The sequence below is a fragment of the Lithobates pipiens genome, unplaced genomic scaffold (genome assembly GCF_037356315.1).
Source record: "Lithobates pipiens isolate NorthernLeopardFrog02 unplaced genomic scaffold, aLitPip1_a1.2 Scaffold_30, whole genome shotgun sequence".
NCBI lineage: Eukaryota > Metazoa > Chordata > Amphibia > Anura > Ranidae > Lithobates > Lithobates pipiens.
In genome coordinates this window covers 41,217,587-41,240,658 of record NW_027507791.1, presented here as the reverse complement: position 1 = coordinate 41,240,658, position 23,072 = coordinate 41,217,587, and the positions used below count along the sequence as shown (strand labels likewise).

Below are 23,072 nucleotides of genomic sequence, written 5' to 3'. Positions count from 1 at the left end.
ATTTACTGGTCGCTGTATAACTGTCACTGGCAGGGAAGGGTTTAACACTAGGGGGCGATCAAGGGGTTAAATGTTCCCTAGGGAGGTGTTTCTATGACCCCGTTCACACTAAGGCGCTTTACAGGCGCTATAGCACTAAAAACAGCGCCTGTAAAGCGCCTCTCCTCTCACCCCAATGAGAAAGCCAGAGGGCTTGCGGGCACTTTTAACCCTTTTTCGGCTAAGCAGTGCCCACCAGTGCCACCGATCAATGCCCACCAGTGTCACCTATTAGTGCTCATCAGTGATGCCAATCAGTGCCTCCTCATCAGTGCCACCTATCAGTGCTGCCTATCAGTGTCACCTACCAGTGTCCATTAGTGCCAATCAGTGGCACCTACCAGTGTCCATCAGTGCCCAACAGAGCCACCTATTAGTGCCACCTATCAATGCTGCCTCATCAGCGCACATCAATGAAGGAGAAAAATTACCTGTTTGCAAAATTTTATAACAAACTATGAAAACCTTTTTTTTGTTTGTTTGTTTAGCAAAAAATAAAAACCCCAGTGGTGATTAAATACCACCAAAAGTAAGCTCTAATTGTGTGAAAAAAATGATAAAAATTTCATATGAGTACAGTGTAGCATGACTGTGCAATTGTCATTCAAAGAGTGACAGTGCTTAACCACTTAAGGACCGCCTCACGCCGATGTACGTCAGCAGAATGGCACGGCTGGGCACAAGCACGTACCTGTACGTTGCTTTTTAAATGCCCAGCCATGGGTTGGGAGCACGGCGCCGGCGGCGCGCTCCTGGCCTGGTCTTGTGCTTCGTGACCGTGGCTGCGGTCTAGTGGACCCGATCGCCGCTGGTGTCCCGCGATCGGGTCACAGAGCTGGAGAACTAGGAGAGGTCTGTGTAAACAAACCTCTTCCCGTGCTTCCTACTGAGCCTGTCACTGATCGTCTCTTCCCTTTTATAGGGAAGGACGATCAGTGATGTCACATGCCAGGCCACGCCCCCTACAATAAAAAAAACACATAACATCATACATAACACTACACTGCCTCCTAGTGGTTAACTCCTTCACTGCCAGTGTCATTTACACAGGAATCAGTGCATTTAAATAACACTGATTGCTGTATAAATGACAATGGTCCCAAAAATGTGTCAAAAATGTCCGATTTGTCCGCCATAATGTCGCAGTCACAATAAAAATCGCTGATCACCGCCAATACTAGTAAAAAAAAAATATTAATAAAAATGCTATAAAACTATCCCCTATTTTCTAAACGCTATAACTTTTGCGCAAACCAATCAATAATCGCTAATTGCGTTTTTTTTTACCAAAAATATGTAGAAGAATACGTATCGGTCTAAACTGAGGAAAGAAAAAAAATTTTTTATATATTTTTTGGGGATATTTATTATAGCAAAAAGTAAAAAATATTGCATTTTTTTCAAAATTGTCGCTCTTTTTTTGTTTATAGTGCAAAAAATTAAAACCGCAGGAGGTGATCAAATACCACCAAAAGAAAGCTCTATTTGTGGGAAAAAAAGGACGCCAATTTTGTTTGGGAGCCACGTCGCACGACCGCGCAATTGTCAGTTAAAGCGACGCAGTGGCCGAATCGCCAAAAGGGGCCCGGTCCTTTGGCTGCAAATTGGTCCGGGGCTTAAGTGGTTAACGTCCTCCACTTTGTACATATTCCTTCTGTAACTCGATATACCTGGATGTGGCACTTTTATTTAGGCCAGTCAACACGATTAATGTTCCCTGATCATGATGTTCTCTCTCACACATGAGTAATACGTCACTATTGTGGCTTCTAACAACAGCTCATGGCATTGGACCAGGAGAGGACCCCTTAATCTGAAATTTATTTTATTTCTTACAGCATTATAAATACTTTGTTCTTTCTGTGTCACGTCATAATAAGACAACATGATATACTACTGTAAGCTTGAATTTGAGGTTTACATTTTTTGTAACTGACGATCGTACTTCTAGCCAAGGAAAAATAAAGTTTATTTTGTATATTTCTGCAATACAATCACATTTCCCATATTTTATCCCTTTAAACTGACTTAATATACAGAATGATAACTGTTGATGTGGTAAAAAAAAAGTATGTTCTTAACTTCCTCAGTGGTATGACAGCACAGTGCTTTACAAAGAAAATGTAAGAGAAGTTCATTGTACATGTCTCTTTTACAACCATGACAGTAGATAATTTATACAATTAAATTCTTGACCTTTTAGAAAAAAGTGTCCTTTACATATAGTTACATAGTTACATAGTGAGTAAGGTTGAATAAAGACACCAGTCCATCCAGTTCAACCTGAGTGAGTGTCTACAATTGTCTCTATCCCTGTACATTGCACACTCACATCAGTCCCTACCCTCAAGGAGCCCACGGGCGCCAGACACAGTGCACTATGGGAAGCACCACGTCTATGCAGTCACACGATTGTAGCATTTGATGGACACATTGGCAGCGTATGATGGGCAATTGGGCATATTGGCAGCATTTGATGGGCACACTGGCAGCATATGATGGGCAGTTGGGCACACTGGCAGAATTTGGTGGGCAGTTGGGCACACTGGCAGCATTTGATGGGCACACTGGCAGCACATAATGGGCAGTTGGGCACACTGGCAGAATTTGGTGGGCAGTTGGGCACACTGGCAGCATTTGATGGGCACACTGGCAGCACATAATGGGCAGTTGGGCACACTGGCAGCATTTGATGGGCACATGGCAGCATTTAATGGACACACTGGCAGCATATGATGGGCACACTCGCAGAATTTGATGGGTACACTGGCAGCGTTTGGGAACAGTGGCAGCGTTTGGCACAGTGGCTGCATTTGATGGCATAGCGGCTGCATTTGAAGGCAAAGTATTTGCGTTTGATGGCACAGTGGTTGCAATTGATGTTTTTTTTTAAATTGTTTTCAGTTTGTTTGCGCCCTCCCAAAAAGTTTGAGCACCAGCCACCACAGTCTGTGGTCTTTCCTTCTCCTCTTGGGTTGGTCTGCTTATTTCTTAATCTCATTGTCCTTCTCATCCAGAGTCCCAGCTCCTTTCACAGCAGCGGCACTTCTTCCTGCAGTCCTCATGTGACAAACAGTACTGGTCGGAGCTTTTCCAGGTTTTTTACTTCTATTTTTGCTTCCTCTGACATGGAACTTCCCAAGATCCTAGAATAGAGGTTATAAACAGGCATCAGATCACAGGAGATTGTTCTCATGATATTTTCCAGCATCCTCCAGAACAGCTATTACACCAACTTGTCACCTTCTTGTATGACTTTACATACTGAGAGGTGACACTGAACTATGGAGGCTGATGGAGATATTGCATTATAAAATAGCCATCCTCACTGGTCATTTATAAGATCTGTTCTATGAGGGTCCCACCAGCCACCAATCACATTCAGACTTCACTTTTCCACCTGCCATTCTCTAGGCAAGGATGACTTTGATTGGTGGCTATGAGATAACAAAGCTGAATATTATGTAGCACCCTTCTAGATAGGTGCAAGGATTCATTAGATTTAGTGCTGGCTCCAGGGGCGGACTGACAGCTCATGGGGCCCCCGGGCTATAGGAGATTATGGGGCCCCCAGGCAATAGGAGATTATGGGGCCCCCAGGCAATCAGCGATTATGGGGCCACACAGTATACACAAACACACACATATAGTATACAATCACACAGTATACACAGACATGTTTCTATTGGCTGAGAAGGTACTGGATAGGTGGGGCAGCTATAATCTCTGGATTTTTAGACCAAAAGGATGTCGATAAGGGACATTTCAAAGACAGATGTAAAAAAATCACACATTTTTACATACCGTCCCTGGTTTTACTGAGGCTGGTAACCCTGATGGGGCCCCTAGTGGCATGGGGCCCTCGGGCAGTGCCCGAGAGGCCCAATGGTCAGTCCGCCCCTGGCTGGCTCACTCTGTTCAGTGGAGTTTGGTGGGTTTTTGTTGTTAGGTAAATTCAGCTTGCCTCACTGTAACCAGTGCTACTGTAATTGCTGTGTTAGGTAAATTTAGTTGCGCTCACTGTAGTCAGTGCAGCTGCATGTGATTAGTTACATCTGCTCAATGTTTCAACTGCTGTTGGTTTTGACTGTTTCCTCAATTGATCTTTTTTATCACAACTTACAAAGCATTCCACAACACTACCCTCAGCTACATCACCAAACTCCAAACTGTTTCCTCTACTTTCCAGAGAACTGAAAAGAAAAAAAAGGCGCCTCTAAGTGCAGAACTAAAACTTTATATTTCTCAAAAGGATAAAACACTTAGAAAAGGGTGGATGGGTAGGAGCACATCATATTAGTAATATGGCAGTACAGACCCAAACTCAAAACCAGTAAATGTCATCTTATGAGCCAGAAGATACAGTACCTGGGACACATTGTGGAAGCAGAAAGGTCTCCCCCGACCCAGCTCAAAGTCCAGGCAGTACAGGACTCTCACTGAGCTGAGCTCCTTCCTAGACTTAGTAGGCAACTATCAGAGATGTATACCCTAATTTGTCCAGATAGCCGAGCCCCTGACCCAGCTCTTGTGTGGCCAAGCAACGCAACAGAAAGAATGGGGGCATCGCCTTCCATTCAGTCCCAATGGAAATAACCACAGCAGAAGGCTTTTGAAGCGCTCAAAAAGAACCTTACGTCATCTCCCCTATTGGCTAATGCTGATCTATCCAAACCCTTACTGGTGTACACTGTAGCCGTCATTTGGCTATAACATCGTCATGAATAGGTTAATAAGCAAGGTTAGGCCCAAATATACTAGAGAAAAAGAACTCAGACATGTTTTTTACTATAGTACAATAATTACTAATACTAATAATAACTGATGAAACCGGGCATACCATTCAGCCGGAAGGGGTCTTATGAACAGTTGCGAGATGGTGAGAGCGAATTCTTCAATGGAAAGGGGTGCTCTTCTCTTGCACAATTAGACAGGGGGAAGAGATACCTGAGCCAAATACAGTAGATGTTTTCTAAAGGTCTGTTAAGTGCTAATGTTGCGTTCCTTATCAGCAGTTGAGCCGATCATCCTTGGGCTGTGGGCAGAGCTGGTACAAGGAGGGGGTGGAAGAGGTGGATACCCTGGGTGGTACAATTTATTGGGGTGGGAGGGACACAGTGAAGTGAAGAGCCACCTCTGCTGACAACAATGCCGCTGCAGCGTTAAGCTTCGCCCAGGAGTGGTTTAAAATTTCCTGTGTACTTCACAGTCAGGCAGTGGAGAGAGAGGACGGAATGTGGCTGTGTCTTAGGGAGGAGGAGGGGCCATTGCTGTGTTATCCAGGGTAGGTGAGGGGGAGGTGAAGGGGAGGAGATTCCAGCAGCCAGAGCAAAATGTTTCCCACTGCTCTGGAGACACAGATAGCGCTCCCCGGCTATCACCCCTCCAGGGAGTGGTCTCCGCACACCTGGAGGAGGCCTCTGGCATGCAGTAGTGAGAATGAGAAGAGGAAGGTCCTGCAGATGATGCCCCATGAGCGCTGTATGGAGATGATTGAAAGAGAGGTAGGAAAGAAAAGGTGTCCGGACCGGGTCGCAGCTCTCTTGGGCTGTGAATCAGTGTGGGGGAGGGGGAACTGGGGCTCTAGCTGCAGGGAGAGTCACAGCTACCACCATGCCACAACCTCTTTCTGCAGCCAGCGACCAGCAACGCGAGAAAGAGCCAGCACCCCTCCAGCATCCCTCAGCCACAGACTGGCCTTTGTATCCACCCCCTGTCCCATCCCATCCATTCCACTCCCTTCTCAGTGTCACAAACAGTTAGGACAGCTCAGTCCCAGTGTGCTCATCTGTGATTGGCAGCCCTCGACCCCTCCCTCTGCCCTGACCTTACCCCCACCTATGCGGGACTCCACAGGATTTGACAAAGGTGCATACCTCGAAACATGTTTTCCTGGCAACCAGCGTGATTCCCTGATGTGTCCCAATCTGAGTGTCCACCTCCACAGACTCCCTGGTTCCGGCTACATCACTTCCCGTGATGTCTACTTCTAGTGACATGGATTTGCCTGCCTCCTTGCTGTGGCCAGCAAGAACATTCAAACATGGATTCCATAGTTCTAATCTGTAAACCCCATTCCCCAGCATGTCCTGCATGCCTGTGGTATGGGCTGGTCATCAACTGGTAACCACCATTTAACCCAATTGTTTTTTAACCGTTTGTGGAATAAACCAAGACTGTTTTAATGGCTACACTGCCCTCTGGGCTTCTGATATTACTGCCAGTTATCCCTTTGAGGTCTAATCACATTGTGTATGTATGACACCCACCACATGTAATTTAAGGAGCACCTTGTCAGTGTTATGTTCTCATAAAAGGGAAGCTAGCCTTATTAGACCTTTTCTAATTTAAAGATCCAGCACACAAGGCTAGAGTTTTATCTTTTAGCCACCTTGGTGGTGGAACACAGCACTTTTCAGCACCACTTTGATTCTAGAAGATTTTTGGAAGATGGACTTCTTTATTATTATTGTTACTAATTTATATAGCGCTGACAGTTTATGCAGCACTTTACAACATAAGGGCAGGCAGTACAATTACAATACAGTTTAATACAGTAGGAATCAGAGGGCCCTGCTCACTAGAGCTTACAAATCTTTATGAACCTTTATTGATTAATTTTTTTGATACCCGCATTATTTTATTTATTCATCTTAAAATTTTTGGCACTGATCTATCTTTCACTTTTTGAGGTTACCCTATTTAATTAATTCAAGCTACTTATCTAGTACTGTATTCTATTGTCAATATTTGTTTGGATTTTTGATTGGATTTGTTTGGATTTTTTTAATTTGAATGATTGTTTTTGATTTGTAATTGCTGATCACTCAATTTAAAAAGTTGGTTTTTGGTGGTTCTCCAGAACATGATTTTTGATATATCCAACTAAATCCTGTTGTGCGTAGATGGAGACACTGATATCACATACACAGTATTATCACACAGTGTCTGGAATGTAAAAGCTAAAACTATAATCTCAGTTAGTCCTGTTATACTTACTTTAATTTCTCTATCCGGCTTGTTGTCAGAGCTTCCATCAGTTCCCTGAAATGAGGACCCTCCAGATTGTTTATAGACAGGTTAAGTGTCCTCAGTGTCTGGTTATTTCTTATTCCAGATGCCAGGTGGGGGCAGGAACTGTCTGTCAGCTGATTTGCAGACAATCTATAGAAAAAGAGAAGAATGTTACCAGAAGAAAATTAATTTCTCCCCCAGGAATGAATGTAACGATTCTCTACATGAAAGGAATTAATTTCTCTTCATTGGAATCATATAACCAGTTCGTCTTCAGAGCTCTTTTTTTTCCCGCATACATTAAAAAGCTTAATTTTTTGCAATAATATTACTTAAACACCAGAACAGCGCTGCCGGTGTTCTATCAATTTCTCCAACCATGTTACTTCCAGTTTATTTAAATGCTTAGTAATTGGAGATTTTGACTAATTGGTGGTTGGACACAATACCGGCAACTGAATAGAGTCCAGGACAGGAATACTGAGCTGTGTTGACAGCACAGCTGCTAATGAGGACAAAGTTGTCGCCATTTTGTTGGCTAGCATCTGAGCAGAGTAAGATTCTCTGCTCAAAATATCCTGCACCGGACTCTATTCGGTTGCCGGTGTTGTGTCCAACCACCAATTCATTAAACTCCAATTACTGTTGGTTTAAAGAAACCAGAAGTCAAGTAGTTGGAGTTTCTGATGGGCTGGAGAATTTGACAGAACACCGGCTGTGTGAAAGTTATCGGCAGCTATGGTGCTGCCGCATCACTTTCACTTTGAAGTGCAGCTGGCTTAACGAAACACAGCTACTGCCGCCATCAGCTTGTGATTAAAAGTTCACTCTTTGCATGTACATAGTACCAAAGAGCTGAATTGGTTGTATTAGAATTAAGAGTACTAAGTGTCATTTCTATGTGCTGCTTCATTCCTCTGCTATCAGCATGAATCAGTTCTGACAAGTTTTCCTGACATCAAGAGAAAAATGGTGACAGGGGAGGGAGCTCCCGCAAATTGACAGCCTCAGCTCTGTTCCTGTGTGCTGTGTGAAGGGGGGTCTCCCTTCCCTCCAATCAGCTCTCAGAGCTCTTCTCATTGAGCACTGCAGAGTGTAACTTCAGTTCTCTGCCCCCTTTTTTTATGAATGTTCAGACAAGCTTTGTAATTCAGCACAGATGTGGAGAAGAGAAGGCTGCAGATTATTATTATTATTATTATTATTATTATTATTATTATTATATAGTTTGTGCAGCAGTTTACAATATAAAAGGAGATAATACAGCAACAATACAATACAAAAGGGTTAGGGGGGCCCTGCTCCTGGGAGCTTACAATCTAATAGGGAGGGGCTGGTGGAACAAAAGGTAGACAGATCTACAATATAGGACTTTTTTTACAATATTGTTTCTGATAAAATCAAAGAATCAAACTTAAAATAAATAAATGCTTGAAAGATATCACTCTGTGTGTAATGAATCTATATAATATATGAGTTTCACTTTTTGAAATGAATTACGGAAAAATTTGAACTTTTTCATGATATTCAAATTTTTTTGAGATGCTCCTGTATACCATAGTTTGTAGATGCTATAACTTTCACACAAACCAGTTAACACTTTGGTAGTTGAGTTTATGGGATATTTTTTATGACAGAAAGTAAAAATCCAAACAAATATTCACAATAGAAATATTAGTTTTTCTTTTAATATATAGTCTTTTTCTCCTTTATATCACAAAAAAAACTGTGGGAGACGTATATTTTATTGTAGTATCTTTGTAAAAGGCCAATCACAGCGGCTCTTTACCATGTGATCGCTCTATTTAATTACAGAGCGATCACTTTGTCAACAAACCGGCATCAAGTCTGGTTCAGCTCTCTCTTCACACCGATCGATAAAGCGATTGAGTAGGGGGGGGAGAGTCTCATCACAGTGCCCCTTCAGTGCCATCACAGTGTCCATCAGTACCATCACAGTGTTCATCCGTGTCACATCAGTTCCATCACAGTGCCACATGAGTGCCATCACAGTGCTCATCTGTGCCACATCAGTGCCATCACAGTGCTCATCTGTGCCATCACAGTGCCCATTAGTGCCATCACAGTGCCCATCAGTACCATCACAGTGCTCATCCGTGCCACATCAGTTCCATCACAGTGCCACATGAGTGCCATTACAGTGCTCATCTGTGCCACATCAGTGACATTACAGTGCTCATCCGTGCCATGTCAGTTCCATCACAGTGCCATCACAGTGCTCATCAGTGCCATCACTGTGCCTATTAGTGCCACCACAGTGCTCATCTGTACCACATCAGTGCCATCACAGTGCTCATCCTTTCCACATCAGTGCCAACACAGTGCTCATCAGTGCCATCACAGTGCTCATCAGTGCCACTGCAGTGCTCATTAGTGCTCCTACAGTGCCATCGGTGCCCTACAGTGCCTCACAAAAGTGTGTGTACAGGGCATTAGGCTCCCTTCACATGGGCATTATCAGGTGGCAAAACCTGGAAGTTGAGGCACATTTTTAATTCCCCTCAGTCGCCTGTCAAATCAAAGCAATGGCTGCCAGAAGGCCTCATAATAATTGTCACAGAAAAAAAGTTTCTCATCCCGCTGCAGTTAAGACATTATGGTCTTTATCAAGCCATTTCATAGGTCTTCTATTACATTTTACTGTGATTTAAACATCCACTGCTGAAGCCTTGAAGGAGGGGGAGGCCTTTCAATGAAACATACCTTAAATAAACGTTTCAAAAGACTTTAAAAGGATACGAATTATTGTAATAGGAAGAAAACAAAAGAGTTTATTTTGATTACATGCTTATAATTATATTGCATTTGCTGTGCTGCCTCCAGAAGTTATTGTGGAAAAGCAATTGCTTTTGTGTATATTTTTTTAAATTTACCTGCTCATTGTTATACAGCCCCTATGGTCACTGCTTTTATTGCACTAATTTGTTTTCTGTATCCTCCCCTCATGCGATGTAATTTCCTCCTTCATTGCAAGTCTATGCTATTGTTCCTGCAACACACATACTGAGGTGAGGAAGGAAATATTCCTTTATACCACTTCAAATACCAACATCTACATCATCATTTATTTTGCCTGATCCTTCTAAACTCTCTGATGAAGATTGTCTGCAGTGAGATTGTCTGTGCTTCACTCAGACCAGACATAGAGACCTCAGCAAGAGATAAGTCATTAATGTAATAGCTGGAGTCAGAATATTTACACGTTTTGGATGTAAACTGTCCCAGGGTGTTATTGTCTCATTCATTCCTGTTATACTCACTGTAATTCCTCTATCCGACTTGTTGTCAGAGCTTCCATCAGATCCCTGAAATGAGGACCCTCCAGATAGTTCCCAGACAGGTTCAGTGTCCTCAGTGTCTGGTTATTTCTTATTCCAGATGCCAGGTGGGGGCAGGACCTGTCTGTCAGGTGATTTTTATCCAAACTATAAAAGAAGAGAAGAATGTTACCAGAATAAAATTCATTTCTCCCTCAGGAATGAATGTAACCTATTCTCTACATGAATGGAACTAATTTCTCATTATTGGAATCATTTATATTAAATCACTTTACAAAACTCCAGAAAATAGAATTTTTAAATGTTATAATGGAGTAGACCCCCCAATATTGTCCTCCATGTGTAGAGATGGTGATCTCACCATACACAGGATGAGCCCAGAATACCACTGACATGACTCATATTGTGCTATAATCTCCTTGTGTATGGAGCATGAATGGCTTCAGTAGACAGTCTGAGGCCAGAATCAGCATTGCCAGTGATTGGATGGGATGATTTTTATCTGATATTCTATATATCTCTGCTGATAAGATCTCTGTACTCATAGGAAATAATGGGGACATCTCTGACACTAAATAGGCTAATGGGGAGATCCCCAACATTACCTGCTTGCTGAGCGCCTAACACATAGGTGCCACTGGCACCTATGTGTAACGTGGCAGAGCAGCTCTCCTGTGCTGGATCATGTATCTAATAATAATCCTTACGGTCTTTTCCCTCTTAGACATCCTTCAATAGTAAGTATGCTTCCCATCAATTTGGGCAGAAGCCAATTAATTTACCAGTGTGTCTTTCCCTTCATCAGTTAACATATCCATCAACTGACTATGATAAAACTCTTTTGTTAAAATCACAACCCCTCCCCCCTTATCAGCAGGTCTCACAATGATATCATTTCTTTTTTTCAATAACTCTATCCCTTCTTTAATATGACAAGGGTTTGCGTTCTTTTTCGGTATGATCTGACAGGATTTGAGTTCTTATTTAGGAAGTACTTTTTCATGTTCAACCTCATAATGTATTTATGTACCTCAATGAAGACATCAAACCTATTTATTGGGCGCTTTAGACCACGTTTCAAACCTAAGTTTAAAACATTGGTTTCTTTATGAGTTAGGGTGTTACTCAAATTGAATATGCCCCCTAATCCTGTTCCCTCTTTCTTTTTTTGGACCCTTTGTACTGCCCTACAGCCCCTGGCTCTTCTCTCCTGGGGCCAGGCTGTTGTGTTCTGTTCCGTTCCCAGTGGGATTGTTCTCTCCATTGTGGTTCCCTGTATACATATGTCTGTTGTGGGTATGTAGGGGGTCTCCCTCTGTGAGGACTTGAACCCCTCCCCTTCTTATGCCAACCCCTCCCTCTCCCTAAAAAAGAATGGGGTGACTGGTATCTTCCTCTATTATCATATTCACTTAGGGGTTCATATCTATTGTAGACAGGGAGGTGGTATTGGTCATTTGACGATGGTGGGTAATAATTGGGATTAGTATGACCCATCCTTCCTAGTCCCCACCTTAATTATTATCATTCCTAATAGGCGTGGAATGATTTGTTGGGCATACGAAGCCACTGCATCCCTTCTATTAACCTAGGTAGTAGATTATTGTGATCTACCTTTATTCTCATCTCTCTATGTTCACCACATTTTCATCATTAACCCTTACTTTTTGCCACAGATATATTGAGTTAGAAAGAAAGTCTCCTAAGTCTCTATGGAACTTTTTTGTTTTCTTTTTTTGTGTGTCCTTATCAGTTTTTTCTATTTTCTTAGCAGATCAGCTGTCAAAGAACTCTGCGCATGTGAAAGGCTAACAAATGTAGGTGCGAGATCTGCTGGATAGAATCTTTTAAAAAACAAAGGGATGAAGGCAAATCCTCAACTGGATCCTCCTCAGCACCTGCAGAGTCTTTCTTAACTAGGAGCTTTACTCAATCCTTAAGACTCTGACAGACACAGTGGCTGCCACCACCGGCTGTATAGTATCCCCCACCAAAGCAAAAGATACCTTCTGCAAGGTCTCTAATTTTTTATCTTCTGGATTCTTGAAGATCGGAACTTTCTCTACCAGACAAGTAAGATTCTTGTTAAGAGAAGAAACTGCAGCATCCACAGAGTGTATACATTGTCTTTTAGTAAATGTTTCTTCCATTGGAGGCATCAATCTCTTGATCCCTACAGGAACCATTAAGAATCTGGCAATGCTTGTCCAGAGTGCTGCACATAGGTGACCATCACCTTCTGACACTGGTGAAAAAATGGATGTTTTCCTTGGGAGGAAGCGTTTTAGAGGGTGGGACTTCCTGTCTTTGTTTTCCAGTGTACATTTCTCTATAGGTGGCACATAAACCAGGTAGCTATGTTTATTATGCCTGCTCTGTGTCTTGTGATGTACAAGAAAGAAAGCATGAACAGGCTCCTCCATCCACAGAAGCAAGGTAAATGGAGAAGTCTCCCTGCTGGGAAAATTTAGTCTGATCACAGAATCCAGCACTGTAAGGCCGTGTACACACGGGCGGACTGTTCGCTCAACTTTGTCCGCTGAACAGTGTTTCAGCGGACAGTCCGCCCGTGTGTGGGCTTTCAGCGGACAGTTTCAGCGGACAGTTTGACGGACAAAGTCTTTCGGAAATTCCGAAAAACTGTCCGCTGAAACTTTGTTTGAGCGAACAGTCCGCCCGTGTGTAGGCCACTTTCGAAATGAGCAAACTGTTCCCGCTCGGAGGAAAGTCTGCTCATTTCGAGCGCGTGTGAAGGTAGGCGGGGCCCGCGACGGAGACGTCGCGGGCTCCGCCGCCTGGAATGGACTTAAAGGGGAACCCCAACGCCGAAAAAAATCGGCGTGGGGTTCCCCCCAAAGTCCACAACAGACCCTTGTCCGAGCACGCTACCCAGCCGGCCTGGAAAGGGGGACGAGCGAGCGCGCCCCCCCTCCTGAGCCGTACCAGGCCGCGTTCCCTCAACATGGGGGGTGCCTTGGGGAAGGGGGGGCCGCGGCCCCCCCCCACCCCAAAGCACCTTGTCCCCATGTTGATGAGGACAAGGGCCTCTTCCCGACAACCCTGGCCGTTGGTTGTCGGGGTCTGCGGGCGGGGGGCTTATCGGAATCCGGGAGCCCCCTTTAATAAGGGGGCCCCCGGATACCGGCCCCCCACCCTATGTGAATGAGTATGGGGTACAATGTACCCCTACCCATTCACCTGTAAAATAAAAGTACCCAAAAAAAAACACAACACACGAGATAAAATATTTTATTGCACAGCTCCGGGGGTCTTCCGTCTTCGGGGGTCTTGTCCCCCTCTTCGGTTCTTCTGCCGGGCCACCGCGCCTTCTTATAGCTCTTTTGCAGGCGGTGGCCCGGTCTTCTGTCGCCGCCGCCTTCCGTTCTTCTGTCGCCGTCTTCCGTTCTTCTGCCGGGCCACCGCGCCTTCTTATAGCTCTTTTAGAGGCGGTGGCCCGGTCTTCTGTCACCGCTGTCGCCGTCGCCGCCTTCCGTTCTTCTTCTTCTCCAGGAGATGTTGACACGTCGCTCTCTCCGGCCGGAATGCCAGAGCCGCGCTGAGCGGTCACTTATATAGTGACAATGGGGCGGTGTCACATGGTATATGTCACATGGGTTGGTCACATGGGTTGATGTCACATGGGGACTATGACATCGTAAGGGGGCGGGGTCACCATGTGACCAACCCATGTGACATATACCATGTGACACCGCCCCATTGTCACTATATAAGTGACCGCTCAGCGCGGCTCTGGCATTCCGGCCGGAGCGAGCGACGTGTCAACATCTCCTGGAGAAGAAGAAGAAGAACAAGAAGAAGAAGAAGAACGGAAGGCGGCGACGGCGACAGCGGCGACAGAAGACCGGGCCACCGCCTCTAAAAGAGCTATAAGAAGGCGCGGTGGCCCGGCAGAAGAACGGAAGACGGTGACAGAAGAACGGAAGGCGGCGGCGGCGACAGAAGACCCGGGCCACCGCCTGCAAAAGAGCTATAAGAAGGCGCGGCGGCCCGGCAGAAGAACCGAAGAGGGGGACAAGACCCCCGAAGACGGAAGACCCCCGGAGCTGTGCAATAAAATATTTTATCTCGTGTGTTGTGTTTTTTTTTTTGGGTACTTTTATTTTACAGGTGAATGGGTAGGGGTACATTGTACCCCATACTCATTCACATAGGGTGGGGGGCAGGTATCCGGGGGCCCCCTTATTAAAGGGGGCTCCCGGATTCCGATAAGCCCCCCGCCCGCAGACCCCGACAACCAACGGCCAGGGTTGTCGGGAAGAGGCCCTTGTCCTCATCAACATGGGGACAAGGTGCTTTGGGGTGGGGGGGCCGCGTGCCCCCCCCTTCCCCAAGGCACCCCCCATGTTGAGGGCACGCGGCCTGGTACGGCTCAGGAGGGGGGGCGCGCTCGCTCGCCCCCCTTTCCTGGCCGGCCGGGTAGCGTGCTCGGACAAGGGTCTGTTGTGGACTTTGGGGGAACCCCCACGCCGATTTTTTTCGGCGTTGGGGTTCCCCTTTAAGTCCATTCCAGGCGGCGGAGCCCGCGACGTCTCCGTCGCGGGCCCCGCCTACCTTCACACGCGCTCGAAATGAGCGAACTGTTGCCTCGTGTGTGGGCTTTCAAAAGTTGCGCGGACTTAGTACGACGAACTAAGTCCGCTCAAAAAAAGTGCCGTGTGTGGGCGTGTTCGTTCATTCAAAAGTTTGAGCGGACTGTTTGACGAACTTAGTTTCGGCAAACAGTCCCCGCGTGTGTACGCGGCCTAAGAATACATGTATCAGTGGCTACAACCACTGACTAACAAAACTTTCCCAACTTGTCTGCTCGACAATCTATCAATCAAATTCTGTAGAAAAAGTACAGCCACATACTAATCAAAATTTTCCAAGTCCCTGGTGAACCAGCCGAATATAGATCAATCTATGGCCAGCTTTAGACAGTCTGAGATTGGCTACTTAGGGTGTCAGAATTTGATTCATTTATTTACAATATAATATTTTTAAACTATCCCAGAATATTATTGTCTCAGTCAGTCCTGTTATACTCACTGTAATTCCTCTATCCGGCTTGTTATCAGAGCTTCCATCAGATCCCTGAAATGAGGACCCTTCAGATTGTTATGTGACAGGATCAGTGTCTTCAGTGTTTGGTTATTTCTTATTCCAGATGCCAGATGGGGGCAGGAACTGTCTGTCAGGCTATTATTATCCAAACTGTAGAAGAAGAGAAGAATGTTACCATAAGAATTTGAATTTCTCCCCAGCAATGGATGTAACTATTCTCTACATGAATAGAACTAATTTCTGTTTATTAGAATCCTTTATATAATATCACTTTATAAAAACTCCAGGAAATAGAATGTTATAAGAAAAATGTTATAATGGAGTAGACGCCCCAATATTGTCATCCATGTGTAGAGACGGTGATATCTCCATACGCAGGATGACCACAGAATACCACTGGCATTCTGCTATAATCTCCTTGTGTATGGAGCATGAATGGTATCAGCAGGCAGTCGAGGGTGGAATCAGCATTGCTAGTGATTGGATGGGATTATTTGTATCTGATATTCTATTTATCTTTGCTGATAAGAGCTCTCTATTCATAGGAAGTAATGGGGAGATCCCCTGACACTAAGCAGTGGATATTTGTGTCAGATAAAATAAATTTGTATGAGACTATTGATTGCTCATAGTAGTAAGGTTTCAATACGTACGGCTTTCTAAAAGCTCATGTATTTTAACCACCTCCTGCTGGCCGCACACATATATGCAGCCTCTCTGCCGTTGGGCCTTAACGCAGAACGGCTGCCTTTTATGTGTCTATTGGTAAACAGTTTACTGCACTGAGGGTACGCTCCCATCACAGTAACTAAACTGTCATGGAAAGTTCCTGAAGCATACTTGTGATCAAGAGCATTCAATCATGTGACAACTTTGACAGGCAATCACAGTTGTCATATGATCATGTAGTCCAGTGCCCACGGGTTTTCAGTGTGTCTCTGCAACCCCTTCATCATGTACTTGATGAGAGAGAGCAGACGGTGGATGTATGCCAGATCTCCTCTCAACTGTGTGGATGGCTGCAGGCTGAGCACTTTTAGGCATTTGTAGGTTTTCCACCCTCGCCCCCATCTCAGAATCTCTATAGAGTCGGTGTTGAGTGGGCTCTACATATTTTCCCACTCACTCCCCACTCCCCACCTCCTTCCTAGGGATTGGGTCCAATGAGGGGAAAAGTCAGAGCCAATGAGCCAATGGAACAACTCAGAAGAGAAGGAAAGAGAGCCACAAGGACAGAGTCTGCCCCTCATGTCTGAGAGACACTGGGGATATTTTGCTAGACGAAAACAGGGCCTGCTGTGGCACATGCCACCACTGAATGAGACAAAAAGGACTGCACAGAGAGGTCTTGCTGCTGATACCTAACTGCCTACATCAGAGAGAGAATGGACCTGCTACTGAGGCTGCCAGAGACCGCATGTGTGTGATCCAGCATTGAGAGGCTGATCCTCTGGGACCTGATGACTGGATCCACTAACTGCCCAGTGTGTCAAACTGGAACTACACCTCGCAATATTGGTGAGAGGAGACATGGGCCCCATTGCAAGTCAGCCAGTGCTAACATTAAGGCACCAGGCACTTTGTCACCACCTTTAATGTGTACCCCACTTAGTATCACTTACGGATACCTGCATCTGGGGTGTCTCAACAGAGTGAACTGAAGAACATTACTGTTAAAGTTATTTTGGGTCTGATTTTTCTCAATAATAGTTACCTCAGATAAAGTTTGGACTTATATTGATGCAAATTAGCTATTTTCTCTTATCTCATAATTTGCATTATTAGTTCTGCAACTTGGAATTTTTTATTGCTTGATTCCAGGTTTTGCATTGTTTATCTGCTTTGATATAATACATTTGCTTAATGCATCATCTGGTAGTCTTTGGCCTAATTTCAATGCATTATTATACATCTGTGACTTACTAACATGTAAAAGTGTTTGTTACGCCAACACTATATATTCCAGATATGTGCCTGCTGTACCATGTACTTGTATGAGAAAGTCTCCTGTTCTCTTTGTATTGCTTCCTTTATGTGAAATCCCTGGTGTTCCTGTCAGTCTCTCTGCTCTCCTATTAAAAACTGACCACACTAAGCAGGAGAACACAACATGCTCCGTTATCTAGGTATGCTGGGAACTCAGTGTGCTCTCCCCTATTTCTTATTATGCAGCTGAATACAATAGGGCATGTGATCACTCATAAAAAAGGGAAAAAAGGTATTTATAATTGTATTTTTATATCTATACACAAATGTTTCATTTCTATTGTAAATTGAGTGGGTTGTTTTACAATGTGATCTTTACAGTCACTTTAAGTTATCCAGGTTCAAATGGTCCTCCACCTCTAACCGGGTGTTTTATTGGAGACCCATCACCGTCAGCGGATCTTTTGGGACTAATCGCTAAATTGGAACACCCACCTCTGTCTTCCGGCATCTTGATCCACTTAAAGGGCAACGGCAAGAAGGGGCTAATACCAGAGTAAAAGTCATTTTCACATTTCTAAATCTTTTAGAAAAAAATATTTTTTATAGCTGACAACCGAGTGGGATACGATTCTAATGTAGCGCACTACTCCCTTGGGAGCTGCAAAGTGTGGTCTTTACCTTTGTGTTAACTTGTTCCATTCATCCCATGCAAGAATTCACAGCTGCAGAAAGTCTTTGAAAACTTTAGAAACTTTTTTGCTTGAAACTTTAGTCATGTTCCAAGGAGGTAGAGGATATGGGTTACCTCTAATAATCTGGTTCCTAATTCTGATACTCTGTACTTTCCTTTGATGAACTGACCAGCATCCCTCTGAAAGATACTGTGGGTTATGGATATTAAAAGTCCCAGGCCTCGCCGCCTACCTTGACTCCTGCAATCCCCCCAGTGTCAGTCCTGGAAAGTGTCCTTGACGGATAAGCACTGCTGGAGTGCACTCCCTTTGCTCTCTCCCATCGACAGTCCATGATTGCCACAAAAGGTAGATCCCAGTTTCCTCCGTCCTCTTTTCAACTATTTCCTCCTCCGCATCGTTGGGTACATCCCAGGCTGGGAGGCCCAGTTTTCTCCTCCAGATTACATAGCGTCTGTGTGGGATATCCAGCACTGAGGTCTCTGAACCCTCAGGCCTTCAAACCCACTCCTGCTATCCAGCACTTGGGTCTCTGAACCCTCAGGCCTTCAAACCCACTCCTGCTATCCAGCACTGGGGTCTCTGAACCCCCGGGCCTTCAAGCCTGCTCCACTGCACACTACATCTCTCTTGCGTCTTCCTCTAGCTCTCAGGAACCTCTCAGGAAGCATGTGACCTCCAGCTTATATGCGAGTCCTGCCCCTGCCAACACAAATTAATGATCGGTCCAGAGCTCTCCATACAAGCTGCCTGCCACTCCAGTCACAAGTCCAGCCTCCCTTCCAGAACATTTCCACTAGAAGGTAAAGGTGATCTCTCTGAGCCAGAGTGTAGGTGGCCACACATCCCTCTATTCTTTCACTCCCACCTCCCAAAACAAGCAACCAGGCCTAAAAAGTGCAAGGCCATGGCCAAATTTACCTATCACTACCTATAAAAAAAAACTATCTAGCACCCACCAAAATGGGTGGGAGCTACACTAAGATTTATAAACATCTGGGATTGGCACATTTTGGAGTCTAAAAATGAAATTATTATTATTATTATTATACAGGCTTATAGAAAATACAGTTACAATATAATTAAATACAATAGGATTAAGAGGGCCCTGCTCAGAACAGCATACAATCTAATCAATCTATTTTTTTTTACATTCTAAAGCTGAGTACACAAGCATAGTTTTTCATATTCAGCAAGTGGGCTGAATGAAAAAAATAATAGATTAAGGTAGATGCAGGAATCCCTCCGCTGGGACATTGTATGCTGACAGTAAGGACTTGCTGCTGTCAAAATACACTGATTAGAGCTGAGTACAGCTGATTGGCTGCAAGTCGTTAATAGAAGAAGTTTTTTCAGCAGGACCATTCGACAGAAGCTGATATAATGATCAGTCTCTGTCTAACACAGATATAAATTTGTCTGGTCCCTGATGTTTAAGAATTTTTATAATGGTTCTAATGTTAATGTGTCCCAGAATATTATTGTCTCAGTCAATCCTGTTATACTCACTGTAATTCCTCTATCCGGCTTGTTGTCAGAGCTTCCATCAGATCCCTGAAATGAGGACCCTCCAGCTCATTTATAGACAGGTCCAATGTCCTCAGTGACTGGTTATTTCTTATTCCAGATGCCAGGTGGGGGCAGGAACTGTCTGTCAGGTGATTAATGGACAATCTGTAGAAGAAGAGAAGAAAGTTACCAGAAGAAAATAAATTTCTCCCCCCCCAGGAATAAATGTAACTATTCTCTACATGAATGAAACAATTTTTTCTTTATTGGAATCATTTATATTAGATCTTTTTTAAGAGCTTATAGGTTTGTTTCTCTGCACTCCCTGTGCTGAGGCTTTAAATACAAGGAGAGGAATTAGTTGGGGGTGAAATGAGGGAACTGAGAAGGTTCTGGAATGAGTCTGTTGGCTAAAGACTTTGTTTTCTCAGTCTAGGGTACCCGATAATAGAGATACTGCTCTATGGACTTGAAATGAATGTGAGGTTTGTGAGGTGGGATGTCTCATTACAGAAGAGAGAGAGAAAGAGCTAATCTAAGCACCACATTAGCCCCTAGTGTTCTTACTGCAAACAGTTAGGATTGGGCATTGCCTGCATTTTACATCCTACAGTAAAGTTATGAAGAAGCATGGCCTTGTGTTTCCAGAGAAACTGAGTAAACTGTTTGGGTGACAGGCATGTTTAAAGAGCAACGTTAGGATAAGCAGAGAAGGAAGAAGGAGCAGTCAGCTCTGCATGGGAGTAGTGGTGATGAAGGGTCCCCATGGCGGTGTGGTCTGAGATAACATTTGTGGTCATGGAAAACATTGTGTGGTTTATATTTGTATTCTTTGGCGCTAAGTTGTTCTGTTTTTTTTTTCAAAATTGTCCCAGAATATTATTGTTATTATTGTCTCAGTCAGTCCTGTTATACTCACACTAATTTCTCTATCCTGCTTGTTGTCAGAGCTTCCATCAGATCCCTGAAATGAGGACCTTCCAGATTATTCTCAGACAGGTCCAGTGTCCTCAGTGTCTGGTTATTTCTTATTCCAGATGCCAGGTGGGGGCAGAAACTGTCTGTTATGAAACTACACACCAATCTGTAGAAAAAGAGAAGAATGTTACCAAAAGAAAAGTAATTTCTCCCTCAGTGAATGAATGTAACTATTCTCTACATGAATGGAATTCATTTCTCTTTATTGGAATCATTTATATTAGATCACTTTATAAATCTCTAGGAGATCAAATTTTTATAAGAAAAATGTAATAATGGAGTACACCCCCCAATATTGTCCTCCATGTGTAGAGACGATGATATCTCTATACACAGGATGATCAGAGAATACCACTGACATGACTCGTATTGTGCTATAATCTCCTTGTGTGTGGAGCATGAATGGTATCAGTAGAAAGCGTGAGGCCGGAGTCAGCATTGCTAGTGATTATGGATGAGATAACATGACTGGATTTAATTTGAGACCAGATTCACAGAATGTACTAATTCAGAAAATCCAAACCTTTCTCTGAAGCCTATGAGGGAGGACAAATATTGATAATCAATTTGTTTCATTTTTTTGGTGAATAAACAAGATATTGTATAGAAAAAAAAAATTAAGGGAGGCCACGCAATAAAATGGAGGACCTGTACCAATTCCATAATTAAAATAATGAATGAATAGCAGGTGAAGGGCCTTTTCATGTGGCCTTTTTTTTACTAGTAATGGCGGTGATCATTGTTTTTTAGCGGCACTGCAACATTGCAGGGGACAGGTTGGACACCTAACTGATGACTGTTGACACTTTTTTGGGAACCAGTGACACTAATCAGTGCACTGTCACTGTACTAATGACACTGGCAGGTAAGGGGGTTAACACGAGGGGCGATAAAAGGGTTAAGTGTGTCTCTAGGAGGTGCTTGCTAACTGTGTAGGGGGATGGATTGCCTGGATGAAGACAGAGATCGGCGTTCCTGCTTAGCAGGAACACAAGATCTCTTCATCCCTGTCAGAACAGCAATCCACCTTGTTTACATCTCCCTCTGGTCAATCAGCACACGCCCCCCAATGTCTATTGCATGAAACTATTTACAGGTATGTCATTTCGCACAATAGAGCCAACCTCCTGCAGTATATGTGCTGTGGCTGGTAGGCAAGTGATTAAAGCAAGCTACTGAGCTGGGCAGAATCATCTTTTGAGAGAGCCTTTTCCCATTTTTTCACAGCTCTTACTGTGAAGAAACCTTTCCATATTTGGGGATTAAATCTCTTTTCCTACAGACAAAAAGCGTGTCCCTTTGTCCTCTGTGATGACTTTAACGTGGATATACTAGCACAATATTAAAGTCTTACCAAATGCAGCCCTACAGTGGCACACTGTCACTGCTGACAGGGCTTCTATCTTTACTCAATCTTTTATACAGGACCTGCGATGACGTGACTCCAAAGGGCTTTGGCTCTGATGAAGAGGACAAGTCCCTCGAAATATGTTAGCCTTTAGTTCTTTAGGAATTTATCTTCTTGTGATGTGTTAACATCATATGCAAGAACCTTGGTGATCAGCACGTGGATTTGTTCTTTTGAGTTTGTACAAACATTGATCTACATTTTCAGATTTTTTTTAAAAAGAAAGGATATCTAAGAATAATGCACTAGACTGGCACACCCCCTGTTTTTCATGGTTGATGTTTGCCTAGACTACCCCAGTCATAGGAGAGCAGAAAAATGTGGCATTTCCATTTGAGTCAAGATTGGAGCAAGGAATATTTTTCTTACATAGTATCACATTCAAACACAGGAGTTTTTTGTGTTTACTTGTATCCCCTGTATACATCATTGTCCCTATTACAGAGTCCGATCTTCCCATCAGAACCTCTACCATAAACAGCAGCATGGTGGAGGTGCACACCATTCACTCCTGAATGCTTGGGTTTGCCTGCATGCTGCTTGCTCTGGATCAGTGTCATGCATTGCCATGCTGGGGGCAGGACACTGTGCATCCTGGCATCCTGGTTACATTGGTTGTTGTAGTGCTGGTGGCTGGCTTGCACCAAGACACTGGATAATGCTGATCTAGCACAAATTGCTTCCCGTGTTCGCTGCACCCCAGGCAAACCCAAGGGAAACCCAAGTGGCACCCCAATTAAGAAACCCTGATCTAGTTGTGTCCAGGAACAATTTATTCTTCAGCATCAAAGTGGAATTTTAACATAAGTTAAATGGTTTCATTTAAATCTCATCTATCCTTCAATATTATATCTGAATTTAGTCTGTTATAATAAAAAAAACAAGCATTTCAAATAACTCCTCTTCTTAGTTCATCTCTCAGTGATTCCATCAGTAAATAAATTGAGAATTTCCTACTGGGGTCACACATAAAGCCAGCCACAAAGTGCTTACCCCAACTTGTTCATGCCCCGACTTAGTTGGGGTAGGCAGAACACTTTGGTGGGGGTGGGTCAGCCAGACCTCTTGACCTTTGACCTCTGGGGGTCACACCTGCTGACCTTTGACCTTTGGGGAGGTACATATTCCAATCCCTTAGTC

General features: G+C 44.0%; 1 protein-coding gene across 1 annotated transcript in view; it reads right to left on the bottom strand.

Moving 5' to 3' along the window:
- Window positions 1-1,984: 1,984 nt before the first annotated feature.
- Window positions 1,985-23,072, bottom strand: part of LOC143942696 (NACHT, LRR and PYD domains-containing protein 12-like) — a 155,630-nt gene continuing 134,542 nt past the window's right edge. Inside the window, exons 14-19 of the mRNA XM_077464075.1 lie at window positions 20,466-20,630; window positions 19,547-19,711; window positions 15,402-15,566; window positions 10,335-10,499; window positions 7,039-7,203; window positions 1,985-3,185 (exon numbers count right to left, since the gene is read on the bottom strand). Of these exons, the coding sequence (XP_077320201.1) occupies window positions 3,101-3,185; window positions 7,039-7,203; window positions 10,335-10,499; window positions 15,402-15,566; window positions 19,547-19,711; window positions 20,466-20,630 (910 nt within the window). The 3' untranslated portion in view covers window positions 1,985-3,100. The remainder of the gene's footprint in view (window positions 3,186-7,038; window positions 7,204-10,334; window positions 10,500-15,401; window positions 15,567-19,546; window positions 19,712-20,465; window positions 20,631-23,072) is intronic.